The sequence below is a fragment of the Boleophthalmus pectinirostris genome, unplaced genomic scaffold, assembly GCF_026225935.1.
Source record: "Boleophthalmus pectinirostris isolate CB_2022bp ecotype Guang Dong unplaced genomic scaffold, ASM2622593v1 HiC_scaffold_13, whole genome shotgun sequence".
In the NCBI taxonomy this organism is placed as follows: domain Eukaryota; kingdom Metazoa; phylum Chordata; class Actinopteri; order Gobiiformes; family Gobiidae; genus Boleophthalmus; species Boleophthalmus pectinirostris.
The window spans coordinates 32,885,727-32,899,896 of NW_026571036.1; the positions used below are offsets into that span (position 1 = coordinate 32,885,727).

At 39.5% G+C, this 14,170-nt stretch overlaps 1 protein-coding gene across 1 annotated transcript; it reads right to left on the reverse strand.

Annotated features, from left to right (window-relative positions):
• Positions 1 to 1,399: 1,399 nt before the first annotated feature.
• snw1 (SNW domain containing 1) lies at positions 1,400 to 9,668 on the reverse strand. The gene is made up of 13 exons (XM_020919110.2): positions 9,574 to 9,668; positions 8,841 to 8,994; positions 8,165 to 8,422; positions 7,969 to 8,075; positions 7,616 to 7,720; positions 7,427 to 7,496; positions 7,285 to 7,350; positions 7,061 to 7,177; positions 6,834 to 6,978; positions 5,696 to 5,798; positions 4,629 to 4,746; positions 4,081 to 4,244; positions 1,400 to 2,240 (listed from the first exon to the last, which is right to left on the reverse strand). Exons 1-13 carry the CDS (start codon positions 9,585 to 9,587, stop codon positions 2,048 to 2,050), a joined length of 1,614 nt encoding a protein of 537 aa, XP_020774769.1. The 5' UTR covers positions 9,588 to 9,668; the 3' UTR covers positions 1,400 to 2,047.
• Between the last annotated feature and the right edge of the window lie 4,502 nt (positions 9,669 to 14,170).

Consider the following 14,170-nt stretch of genomic DNA (forward strand, 5'->3'; position numbering starts at 1 on the left):
ATTATGGGTGCTTTAATTGCTCAAAAATACCTTTAAACGTGCATTCTGACTGCAAGTGGGGTTTCCTCTTCACAGATCTCACCTGGGATCTCCTGCTTGTCTGTATGGAGAAAAATAACTTATGCCCTACTTTGGAACATTACAGGCAAGACAAAAACAGCTGCATAGAAACAAGCAACTGACGGGTCCTCTACCAGAAAACTTACAAGGTGCACTTTTAAGTTTATCTCCAAGTCACAGGTCAGATTTGTAGAGAAGTTATTCCACTCATGTTTTCAAGGTATGTTTTTCTATCAGTATAAAAATTTGATCTTCAAGGACTCTGGCAAGCGACATGACCTCTACCAGAAAAGTTCCACAGTACACCTTTAAATATAGTATTATAGTAACTTAAGGCTAATATAAAAGTAACGCTAACTCTAACCACTCAAAACAATAAAGCAGAATTAATGAATCAGGCTCCTTTAACAGATGTTGTCCTAATCAAACTCAAATCAAAGATGGCTCTCACTGAGTGTGTGTGAGTGCCAGGATGTTTATTATTGTTGATTATTTCTCAACAGAGGAAAATAAAACTGTCAGCCTGCATAAATCACTAATAATTGTTATTAATGGGACCACTTTTGTTCCAATCACGACATTAATCGCGAAGCCTGTTTGGGGAAAATGTCACCACTCACGTTGTGGAGTTGATGGCTTATGTGACTGGGTTCTGCCCATTTCATCATCTACGGAAATGAGTTGCAGAGAGCGATTCTGAATGAGGAAAATGTATTGCGAGAATTAAACCTCTAATGAAGTAATAAGGAAGAAAACCTTTTCAAAATCAGCTGTTAAAAAAATTGATAATCAGTCATTACTGTGGAAACCAACAGGGCCCATATTACTTCTTAAAATTTTCTGGTTTATGTTAAAATGTTTCTTCCTCAAACACATACTGTACCTGGTGTTGTGTTGTTTCATTCACACGTTTAACACACAAACCCTGCATATGTGGGCTGAGTTTTCATCTCAAACGGAAAATACTCCGTTACACTTTGTGATGTCATGTGGAAATACAGGAAGTGCTCCACTGTTTTTAAACTCCATACGCCTTCAAACACTTGAATGGTTTCAGTTCTGGAATTGCCAATCTCTACTGCACTAAAGCTAAAATGTATCTGCTAACTTGAAAACTACCACTAAATAACATCTCAAGGTGGAAGAGTATTATGAGCTTTGGAAGATGTAGACAGACTAATAACACAGGATTTCTGAAATATGTGTGTGTGAACAAAAAACAACTCCGGGTATGGGTTTGATGAGGTAACAACATGATCGTATCCAAGCTGCTGTATACGACATGCTTCAAATGTATTAGAATTATTTGTTGGCAATGGCATAAAATCAATTGAGTCAGTTGGACATGATATGAAGTTTATTCCACTGGTGCTACTGTACAAGAATGATCTTTTATTGATTACAGGCTATAGTGCTGTACATATTTGGAGCGCAGACGTAACAATTTTAAATAAAAACTTACTTTAAAAAAAAGTTGTGAAATGGTGAATTATTTGTAGCGTAATTACAGAAAAGGTCAAATACAAGCAGAACCGAAGTGCTGTAATTTGTTAATTTAATTTCTGTTTGGTAGAAAAATGGTGTTGACAACAGTTTGTAGATTTTATAATAAGAGGTAGTTAAAACTGCATTTGACCATTTATTTCTTATAAAATTGTGTGAAGAACTTTTTCAAATATAGGGCAAAAGTTATTGTTTTTGTTCCTAATTTTGAATAAAAATGAACAAACCAAAACAAATGACAACACCAGTAGTTTCATATCAACATATTAAATTTACAGCCTGCATCCTTATCACATATACCAGGAATGACACAAAATTCTATTATGAAAAACTGGGTAAAATAAGCTTCACAAATAATGAGAAAGGGACAACTCATTTTAACAAGTATATTAAAACTCCTCTCCAGTGGTTGGAGAATGCCTGGCGTCTTCTCACATCCTCCCCACAGCCCGAGCAGGACCTTGAGTGATTGCGTAGCTCTTCTTCACTCCTTCCTGCGCTTCTTGTCGTGATAGTCGTCTTTGGAGCGCCCGCTGGTGGAGGGTCTTTTGGAGCCTCCGTGCTGCTTGGCCTCCTCCAAGAACTTGTCCAGACCAAAGGGATCCTCCTCGAACTGGACTGGCCCCTCTGGTCTGCTCTGGTGGTCCGCTCCAGTGAAGCCTCTGTCCGGAACAAACCTGAGGAGGCAACGGGACTGGGTTAATATGCAATATTACTGAAAGCCAAGACTTCCATGATATAATACATAACACACTTGTATAGCACTTTTCAAGACTCTCAAATCAGCAACACAGCAACATTTTAAACATTTTAAGAGTGCTGCAAGATTAATTCAATCAAATCAAAATTACAATTTACATGCACAGAATTTGCAAATTGCAAAGGCTGCAATGTTTGAAGTGCCATATTTCCTCCACAAACAACATTTATTCGGCATTAAAAGTTCTGTACAAATTGGTACATAATTGTCTATTCTGTTACTGGGAAACACTGAATAGAATCCCATTAAAAAAATAAATTGCTTGTCAGAAAAATAGCAGTTGTATATTTTTCCCCAAATCATTCTGGCAAACATTTTAGAATTAAAATCAAACCAATGAATTTCTGTTTGTCTCTGTATGGATATTTTGACGTTATTCATTTGAAAGTACACCCAAAATATATATATTATATATTTCTAAATAAGAATTTATTCAACAGGAAACTAGTTAGATAAAAGTAGAGTTTCACTACTTCCACTACTACGGTTACAAATCCAGGCTTTAGTAACTTTAAACATGAAGGAGAGTTGACACATTGGGGTAAGAAAGTCCCCATTTGCTACTTCAGATCTACACTTTTCTGACACTAAATCCTTGTTTTAGACTTTGGTACAAGCTCCTGCCATCTGTACCGCCTGTATAACAGAGGTGGTAACCTGCAGCACAAAATGACAAGTGTGGTTTAAGCATATGGGCCAAATCTGCTCCACTGCTCCAGGACAAGAGCTCCTGCTGGGACCTCCTGTGTCCCAAAAAGCTGGAACGACCTCAAATCTTTCAGGCTATTTTGTTAAGTAGTTCAACAATTTAACAAGGTTCAAACAAGGAAATTATACTCATTAATAAATTGGTTAATTCTGTATCTGAATGATTTATGACCAGTATAAGAGTTTCTAAGAAGGCTTCCATATTTTGGGAGAAAATCTTGCTCTGAATAATTTGCGTGGGTCCACTTGTTCTCAAAATTTCTCTGAACTGAAGGCTACTAGAGATGCACCAATACCGATAACAAATATTGGTGCACATCCAGCTAAATTTGCATAGGGTAACAATTAAATGATATCGGTTCATGGTTGGACTCTTTACTGACTGATGCAGGCCCGGGATGTCTCATGATGTTTGAACTTGAATTAATACAAAGCTGTTCAGTGGTTACTTGTATAATAAATGACAGTTACACAATACAATCAGATACATTTTGTAATAAGTTAACTGGATTTTGAGAGAAAAATAATAATTTTCAATCCCTATACTGATAAAGTATTATCCGATATCAACAGACACTAAAAAGTTGTAAGTTTTTGGTTGGGGGTCCGTCACAGTGCTTGTCTCTATGGATGTCCTCGCTCTGCCTGGAATGTTCCACACTATGACATTAAACAGCTCTACCTTACATTTATTTAATTACAGGTGGTTTTATAGCTCAAAAAACACCTAGAAAAAACAAGACATTCTGACTGAGCGGGGTTGCCTGTCCACAGTTCTGACCTGTAACCTTGTTTGCGTGAAGATAGACAGGTTTAATGCCATACTGTGAAACATTCCAGACAAAGCAAAAACATCTCCATTTGATGGATCCTCCACCAGAAAAGTTACACAATGCACCTTTAAAGACACTGTACTGATATCAGTATTGGAACTGAAAAACCTGCATCACTGCATCCCTCAATACTACATTACGCATTAGCCTCTACAAATGTGATATACACACCCGCACACATGAATTTCAGTGGTTACACAGGACTGAAGTCGGTACCTGCTGCTACGCATGAGTGAGTCCAGGTCATCTGCGTATGCGTCCTTGTCGATGTTCTTGCTCGGTCTGTAGATGTTGGACGCCATGTTTTTGTTGCCTCTGAATGGCTGGTCGTAAACATTGTACGTCTCATCCTCTCCACCAGCAAAACCACTGTCCATGCCCTAGAATCGTATATGAAAAGAAATGTGTTACCAAAATAAGTCAGGGGCTAAAGAACTTGGTAGACAAATAGTTTAGTACTGAAATTACTGTAGTAGTTGCTGTGGTGGTTACTTTTGGGTATCATTTCTTGTGTTTACAGTTATACTGATGCTCAATGTGTATTTCTCAAACTTTGGTAAATTTGAGTCTACACTTTTGTCCTTTGGGTTAGTCCTTGTTTAGGTCTAGTATAGTGTAGTCCTATTTCAGACTTAGTTTAGATATGGTGGTACTCACAAGGTCAAATAAATTCTTAGGTGGTACTTGGTGCGGAAAGTTTGAGAACCACTGAAAAATGTATTTTTAAGACGCAAAATAAAAATAACTGAAATGACCGGTCTGACCTTGCTCTGGTTGAAAAGGCGCTGGTCGTACTGGACTTCACTGGAGGTGCGCGGATTGGGGACTCCCAGCGCGATGAGCTCACTGATGTCTCTGTCCTGATCTCTCTGCAGCTTTGACCTGATGAAACACAATTTGGATTAGCATTGACAAAACATATTATAGAATACAAACCACATTTTCTTTTTTTGTATTGCAAGAACTATTTTGACCAAGTTGTAATTTAACTTGCAGCTGCACTTCTTGCACTCCCAGATCAGAACACTGTTTAGCACTGCCTTGAACACACTGTTGAGAAAAGGACCTAATTCAATCTCTGTAGTACATTACGGCCCCATTTTGAAATTAAAGGCAACACCAAAAAAATTAAAAGACTGCAGCCAAGTAATTTCAGGAGAACTGCAGACTGAGGGCAGCAGTAGCTCAGTCAACTGTCACATGCATTTTAGCAGTTAAAACCAGCAGAAGTACTCTATTTAAAGTGTATGTTGAGCCACGCTAAGGTAAAAACAGTCTTTGAGCTTAAAAGGTGCACTATGCAACTTCTCTGGTCGAGGGTCCGCTATGTATTCGTCTCCATGGAGATATTTATAGTTATTGCTTTCCCAGAAATATTCCATAGGATGACATTGAACATATCCATCTAGCATTTATTCATTATGGGTGTTTCTATTGCTCAAAAATAGTTATTCCCTCTGTGAATAGGGGTGACTCTACACAGATCTGAAATGTAATGTAGTGTAATGCTGTAACCCGTTTGTCTCCCTCGCGATAGATAAAGCAACCCTCCACCAGAAATGTTGCGCAGTGCACCTTTAAATCAATTAAACCAGTCACATCATTAATACAGCACTGTCTTTGGCCTTCCTTAAGTATTCTGTTATTGTAATAAGCCTTATTTCTTGAACATCTTTTCCCCCTCCTCTCCAGGGACCTAAAACTTCTCACAACAAGAGTGTGTGCCAACAGCACCTGGCTCAGTGCAGACTCCTGCTGGCTTTGTTGGGCATTAGTGTGAATTATTCAGCGGGGAGTATTCAGGGGGTAAGAACAGAGCGTGTTCAGACACCTTTTATCGGGAGCTGCTCTGGAGATGTTCCTGTCGTGCTGCCTCTCCTTCCGTCTGTCGTAGCGGATCTCGTCACGCTCCCTGGCCTCGCCGTCATCGACACCTGCCACAGAAGAAGAAAAAAAGGGTTTGCATAAGTTAGAAGAGAGACAAGACTGGATTTAAAAAGAGGCCATATTATGTAAAGTCTATGTTTATGAGCTGTTTTTTATGTAATTATTTATCAGGTCAAGTTACTAAGTCCAAACAATGTACAGAAAAAGGTTTTTTAAAAAAAAAAAGGTATATACCACCAAGTGGTGGAAGAAGTCTTGTCACTTAAGTAAAAATACAGATACTCAAGTATCACATGAAAAATTCACCTAATTAAGTACCTGTTTAAAAAAATTCTTCAGTGCTTTCACCCAAGCACAGTACTTCACTACTACCACTTTGTTACGTTCCACTATTGACCACATCAGAACAAGGTACAAAATTAATTACTAAGTACAAGAAAAAACATGTTCTTTAACAAAGTTTCATCTGAAGAGAACTGTATGCTTGACATTGAAGAGAACACAAAATTGCACAAAACAGACGTTTGAGAATATTTTTAGTTCTAACACTGCGTTCTGAGCTCTGCCAGTAACACCTCGCACCTGTTAAAAGAAAAAGGTGAAGGGCTGTTTAAACTGACCAATCAGTCATGCTCCTCTCTCATCTAGGCTTTCAAAGTAAAATGGACTTGTTACAAGTTTGTTTGTTTTTGAAGGTTTCACGTTTTACAATGTTGTAATCATTGATGTAACATTTTTGGATACAAATAGATCCAAAACAGTTTAAGCATTGAATTCAGTACCCATCTTAGAATTTCTTGAAACACACCAAATAAAGGTTGATGAAGGGGTACGACTTCTGGTGTCAAAAATGCAGATACACATTTTGAATATATAGTAAAAAACTGTTGAAATATTGTGCAATCTTTTTCCATTCATTTTTTTTAATTTTTCATAAATGTACTTTTGTCTTCTAGGAAACACTACATTGATTTGACAGTAGAGACGTGTAGATAATGTTGAATATGATATGGCCTGTCTAAGTTTAAGTGGAGGTATTCAGTTGTGTAAAATGTGTCTGGTTCAAACTGAATAAGCCTTACCTCCTTTGTCTCCATGGGTCTTAATGCCGGCTCTGCGATCTCGGGCCATCTGAGCCAGCTCCCTGAGTTTCTCCTCCTTCTTCTCCTTCTCTTTCTGTGCCATCTTCTTCTCCACCTGCGCTCTCATCTCCACAGCTTCTCTGGCCTATAAGCACACAACAAAAACTTAATACAAAAAGGAACACAATTTCGTATGTGCTTGTAGTTCATAAAATGCATTGTAGTACCTTTCTATCAGCAATGTAGAGAGCCTCAGCCAGTTTAGCAAAGTTTTCATTAATGTGTACAGTTTGAAGCCCTCTGCCGTCAGCTGCTAGACGCTTGTCCAGTGGAATTGTGTAACCCTATGAATGAGAAAGGTAATTAGTAAGATGTTTTTTTTTTTTGTTTGTTTTTGTAAATATGAAATAGATCACTGAATTCATGCAAATACTGTTATTCAATTTCATACCTTTGCGTTCTTCCAGTTTGAAATACATGGAGGAATCTTCCACTCTTGCTGTTCCTTTACTGTCATCTAGAAGACAATTATTGAAAATTACAGTATAATAATAAATTGAGAAAATTATGGCAGCAGCAAAAATCTATAATACCTTTCTGCTTGGAGAGTGCATAACAGGAGCAGGAGGTGAAGGAGGTCCTCTGGGAATCTTTTTGTTAATCCTAAACCACAAAAAGAAAGATACACCGAGATTAGTCAAATTATGAATGATGAACAGTGCCATGTAAACATTATAATAAGAAATACACGTCATAAAAGCATAACAAAACAAGTTACATACTTGAATCGTGGAGGTTCCATTGGGTCTTTCTGCATCTCCACCATTCGAATCACTCTTTGTTTGGCCCCTGAATTAAAGGCCACACCTTGTTGAGATGGGGTGTATCTACAGACGGAAAAAAAATAAAAAAATCATTAATTGAAGCTTTTTGCCATCATGAGAGTCTGACCAGTACAATGACCAAGATAACTTATTGTGTTTACAGCAGTCATTCTGATTTATGAGATTATTGTTGCGGGCAGAGTATAAGAACACAACATCATAACCCTAATATTATTCTTTTCCTATAATGCTTTGTTTAAAAAAAAAAAAACAACAACTGAGAAACAGACAAACTGATAATGATAAGGTACCTGATGTATTGTGCGGGGGCTAGTTTGTCTGCTGCTCTCACTGGCATGGCGGCAGCAATCTTTTGGGACACAGCTTTGCTCAGGGCATCACGGGTCTTCTCTGTCAACTACAAAATAAATGTATAGCAAATTAAGTATAACTTTAGATGAAGCAATAACCAAAGACCAAACCCTGATTGATTAATGTAGGTCTTGCCTCTTGTATGGCCTCCTCATCTGGTTTCTGTAGTTCTGAAGCCTCCTCATTCAGCACTTCTTTGGGGAGCAGGTCTGTGTATTTACTGAACACCACTTTGTCTTTGCTCTGTCCTTGTCTCGCAATAGCATCGTACTTGATCTTCCCCTCCGCGTCCACTTGAACCGCAAGGGCATTCGACGTCTTTTTCTTGCGACCCATCTCCAGGGGAAACTGGGCCACATGGATCTCAGGGAAAGCACCTCCATCTCCAAAATCCTAAAGACACAAGAGAATTTAACCATAAGTAATGTGTTCTTTTACAGCTATTTATTTATCTTACATCAAATGCTTACACTCTAGGCTCGTAGTCTTTAGTGTGTGTTAATCGGTGTGCAAATTATCATTCTTTGAATTTATCTTTACTTATGCCAAAAAAGTATGCATTTTGATTGCAAATGACAAACTGTTCTTGCTAATCAAAGGACCATTGTCAAACTCCATTTGGACTGATAAATATATCCAGTGACAAAAGTTCAAGTGGTATTTTCACTTCGATATTGGAGGAAAAAATAAATAAAAATCCTCAATATATACAAGCTACTCTGAGACAAGAGATCACCACACTCTACCGTTAAACACTGGTCACTTTCAGAGTTACTTTCGACAGTTTCACCTTGTGCTTTATTATAGTTACCTCAAGTGCACGGGGGACCCAGCCTTTCCGGTGCCTGTACGGGGGTGGCTCTCTCCGGGATGAGACCAGGGCAGTGGAGTAGGCCTTCTGAGTCCGCTGTCTCTCCTCGGCCTCCAGCTGGTCCTGGGACAGCTGCGTGGGAGCCGGTAAAAAGCTAAACAAACGAAATGGCAACGATCAGTTATTAGCATCATGGTTTAGCATTTTACAAAAAACATGATTCCCATTTACATTTTCATTTTGACTATGGTATTCTTCTAGAGTAATGACTATTCAACACTGATTACTGAAGTTGGAACCGTTAAACTACAATAACAACATCTAACATTTAAACTGTAATAACGGTAGAGCAGAGATCCTGAACCACGGGGCCGGGGCCCAAAGTAGGACCGCGACCACCTCCTTCAGGGCCACCAAACCAGTCAAATATAATTATTTTAATATGATATCGGGCCCGGGTTACTTTCCACTTAAAAAGCCGGAACCCCAGATCGAGAAGTGTCAGAACCGCAGCCGTGAAAGTTTGCGCCGATCACGACATTGTGGTGCGAAGCTAACTTGCTAATGCTAATGCTAATCCTTTAGCTTTGGAGCCGCATAACACGGTATCTAAGCAATCTAAAAGTTCAGTATAATACAATACAACCAATCCCACAATAGAATCACTATTTAAGATAAAGCCTGAACAAATTATGATTTCTAAGACGAATAAAGGCCTCGTTTTAGAGCTTACCCCGCCAGAGACATCTTTGCCGTTTGCCGTAGCAGCTGGACTGAGCATGCGCAGTAGTGCGTATTTGTCCACGCATTCAGAGCAGAGTATCGCGTTATTCCAGCTTCTGGGGGCCCGGGTTTGGCTCGTACATGGGTTTCAGGCATGGATCTGACAGGCATGTAGGTAGGCAGCATCACTGAATATTTCCAGAGGTTTCAGCATTTAGTTATATTTATAATACAACAACAATATGCACACAAATTCCAAAATGTTACCACATCTGTTCAAATCCAGTCCCTTTCCCCTTGTCTATTGTGTGTTTTGTTCTCTTTTCATCTCTTTATTTGTGTTCTCTCTCACCCTCCACTCCCCCATCCACTCTCCCCCCTTTTTAACCCCCTTCCATCCTTCCCTTCCTCTCTCATTCCTTCTCTTTCTGTCGCTCACCTCTTCTTTTTCTGTCTCCCTCCACTCATACCCTCCCCAGTCTTTATCCCTCTTCTCTGTATCTCTCTTTTTCTCTCTTCCCCACTCCTCACTCTCCTCCCTTTCTAACCCCATCACTCTTCCTCTCTCCTGCTCTCTTCTCCCTCTTCTCCCTATGTCTCTTTACCTCTCTCCTCCAAGTCCCGATATGTAATTTACATATTTATTATTTTCTTTCTTCCCTTTTCATGTGTAAACAAAATAATTAATTAAGGTTCAATGTTTTATTAGTAAACATGATCCTCATGTGTTTGTAAAGAAAATGCTTAGTGCTCATTTTTGAGCCTACTGTACGTTGCCACACAAGCTGTTAAACTCTCTCTCTCCTGTTCTCTCTCTCTTTCTCTATCTTTCTGTTTCACTCTGCCATTTTCTCTGTCTCTTTTCTTGAGTTCCTGCCTTACCTCTCTCTCTCTCACTCTCTTTCTCCTGGTTTCTCTCTCTCCCTCTTTCTGTCTTTCTCTCTGTCTTTCCCCTTGATTCCTTACCTTCCTTCTCTCTCTCTCCTGGTTTTTCTCTTGCTCTCTTTCTCTCTCTCTCTCTCTTTCTCTCTCTGTTCTTCTCTCTATCTCTCTCCTTGATTCCCTACCTTCCTTCCTTCTCTCTCTGTCACCTGCTCTCTCTCTCTCTCTCTCCTGGTTTTTCTCTTTGTCTCTCTCTGTCATCTCTTAGATTTGCTACCTTCCTTCTTTTTTTTTTATTTCTCTCTCGTTCCCCCTCCCTCCTGTCCTCCCTCTCTATTGCCCTTCCTCTCTCCCCCTCTCTCTCTTTCCCTGTCCTCTCTATCTCTTCCTCTCTTCCTCACCTACCCTCGTCCTTTTCTCTCTTTCTCTGTCTCTCCCCTCTGTCCTTCTCTGTTTCTCTCCTTGATTCCCTACCTTCCTTCTCTGCCTCTGTCTTTCTCTCTGCCTCTCTCCTCCCTTCCCTCTCTCTCTCCTTCCTTCCTTTTGTCTCTCTCTTCCTCTTTACCTTCCTCCCTCTCTCCCTCTCTCTCCTCTGGTTGCATGTTTCTGTAGCAGGAGGCGTTCTGTCACCAGCTCAGAGCAGACTCCATCATTAATGTGACAGTGGGTAAAAGGACACGTCAGCTCCCATTCATCACACAGAGCTGGCCCGGGACACAGGCCTCTAATAAACCAATCATTGGGCTCTTTTTCACATGCTGTTCGCTCTTTACCTTTGAGTGAAATGTCATGACCCCCAACAGACCTGCTGTATGATGACAAGTGGTACAGGTATTGTATAGTCCTGTTCAGAGAAAGTTTGTGCTATATATTCAATTATTTCAAAAGCAAATTTTGATTATTTTAAAATATTTTTTAGTTCAGCTCACATTTTCATAATGAGTCTATTAAGTAATTTGTTTGGTCTGAAGTACTAAAAACTTTCTCAGTGCAATAATGGGTTGTACTTGTTTTACAAACTCTAAAAGCCTTTCAAAGCACTAAAATGCAGTCATTACTCATTCACTCCACATTTGTTGGTGATAAACTACTTTTGTAAATAGTCATGGTCACATTTTTATATAGTGATTTTCCACCTTCAAGTCTGACTCCATTCACACACACATTCATACATCAGTGTACGCAAACACTGGGGGTGAGGTAGGTTAAGTGTCTTGCCCAAGGACACAACAACAGCATTCATCTGTGGGAGGTGGAATAATACCAACCAACCTACTGGTCAGTGGATTTGACCACTCAACCACTGATCCAATCCAATCCAATCCAACTTTATTTATATAGCACATTTTATAAACAAGACAGTTTCCAAAGTTCTTCACATAGCAATGTAAAACATTTTACTAAAAAAAATAAATACAATTAAATTTAAAAAAATCTGCAGAATTATGTTTCAACCATGAGGAAACTAATACAATCAATATATAAAAGCAGTACTAAAAAAATTAATTAGATAAAAACAATAAATAAATTAATAAATAAAAGACACAGAGGACCAACAACTCACGCGGTATTAAAAGCCAGAAAATAAAAGTGGGTTTTAAGAGGAGACTTAAAACACTCCACTGTGGGGCTGTTCGTATGCGAATTGTTCCAGAGTTTGGGGCTGACCACAGAGAAGGCTCTGTCCCCCCTGGTTTTAAGACTCGTTTTAGGCACCACGAGCTGGAGCTGGCCCTCGGGCCTCAGTGCAGTTGTGGGGGTGTAAATCTGGATGAGGTTCAAGATGTATTGTGGGGCGTTCCCTTCAAAGCTTTAAAAACAAATAATAAAATCTTAAAATCCTTTCTAAAATGAACAGGAAGTCCAGTACAAGGACGCAAGAATTGGGGGTAATGTGATCACGCTTTTTGCTCCCTGTTAAAAGACACGCAGCAGAGTTCTGAATAAACTGCAAGCAATAAAGTGCTTGATTGATGATTATGATGAGAGCGATTTTTGAACCAGATCAGTGGACAAACGCTCTACCAACTGAGCTACTGCCTCCCTGTGTTTGTGTAGCCACAGGTGCCCAACTGACCGAAGCAAGTCTACCAATCTGCGCCATCTGCCTCTTCAGCCACCACCAACCACACGCACCGCATTCATGCAAAGTGAAGGTCTTGCCCCAAGGACGCAACAAAGTGCACTGGTCAGATCGGGTTTGAGGCATCATGCGAAATGTCCTGGCCACATCTATAGCCCGTACATCCATGTGAGTATATCTCTCTCTTTCACTGTATTCTCCTCGTGGTTTCTGTTTTCACCACTTTTTTCCTTTACCTTGGAGGAGCGTCTGAGAGGACAGGTGGTGCTCTGGGGCAGTTTTCTTCTTTCCTGCAAATGTTACTTAATCTGCTTGTCTTTTATTGACCAGTGACTGTTTCATAGTTGAATTTTATGTGGGTTAAATAAATCTGGGGAAGCCCTGTGAGGAAACGGCTGCTGTGATTTTAGGCTATAGAAGAAATCATTGAATGTAGTACTCTAAAACCTTAAAATCAGGCAAGAAATCTAGGGGTAATAATGGACTCAGACTTGAACTTTAACAGTCACATAAAATCAATAACATCTGCAGCCTTTTACCATCTAAAAAACATAGCAAAAATCAAAGGTTTACTGTCTAAATCAGACTTGGAGAAACTTATCCATGCATTTGTCTCCAGTAGGTTAGATACTGTAATGGTCTGCTCACTGGTCTCTCAAAACGAGCTGTGAGACAGCTGCAGAACATCCAGAACGCTGCAGCTCGGGTCCTTACTCGAACTAGGAAGTATGAGCACATAAGTCCTGTGCTCAGGTCTCTGCACTGGCTTCCTGTGCCTCAGAGACTTTAAAGCAGCTCTGCTTGTGTACAAGTGTCTCCATGGCCGAGCACCAAAGTACATCTGTGACATGTTAGTGTCATATGAACCATCTCGCACTCTGAGGACCTCAGGGACCGGCCTCCTGCTGGTGCCCAGAGTCAGAACTAAACAAGGGGAGTCAGCGTTTCAGGTTCATGCAGCTAAAACCTGGAACAGTCTGAACATGTGAGACAGACTCTTCTGTGACGCTGTTTAAATCCAGACTCAAAACATTTCTGTTTAACTGTGCATATAACTGAAAGGTTTTCATTCCGCACTCTTCTCTCCAATTTATGTCTCTCTTTTTTAATTTTAATCTTCATGATTGTTTATGTTTTGATTTGTTTTTATTATGATTTTAATGTATTTCTTATTCTGTAAAGCACTTTGAATTACTTTGTGTATGAATTGTGCTATACAAATAAACTTGCCTTGCCTTGCCTACTATAGGAAGATGGGAGTAAGACAAAGAACAGCTTGTGCATGGCAAGTTAGAAACAAAAAAAAAAAAGACTATATGATCCATAGATTTTAGACTAAAAATGCAATATAAAAATGCACCAAATAAAGATTCACTCATTACAGTATATTTTTTTATTTATACTATCTTTATTACTTATTGTACATTTCTTTTTACTTTCTCTTCATACTACATAAGCTCATGGTGTGCAGGGAGCCATAGCCTCATGTTCTATAATGTTAAGGTCATACTATAATGGAAAACTCCTATTACCTCAGGCATCACAGCACTTTGATTCAAGTTGACATGAAGGTGGCAGCACTGGCAGCTAATTCAGAGCTCCTGGCCATAAGAAATCTGGAAAAGCGCTGTCTTTGATTACA

Bases quoted from the DNA above. Each gene is read 5' to 3' on its own strand.
- snw1 (XM_020919110.2), bottom strand. The intron at 8,076-8,164 runs GCAAGACCTACA...TTTATTTTGTAG, and splicing joins ATGAGGAGGCCATACAAGAG to TTGACAGAGAAGACCCGTGA. The intron at 4,747-5,695 runs GTGTCTGAACAC...GTGTTTCATCAG, and splicing joins AGAGCAGCTCCCGATAAAAG to GTCAAAGCTGCAGAGAGATC.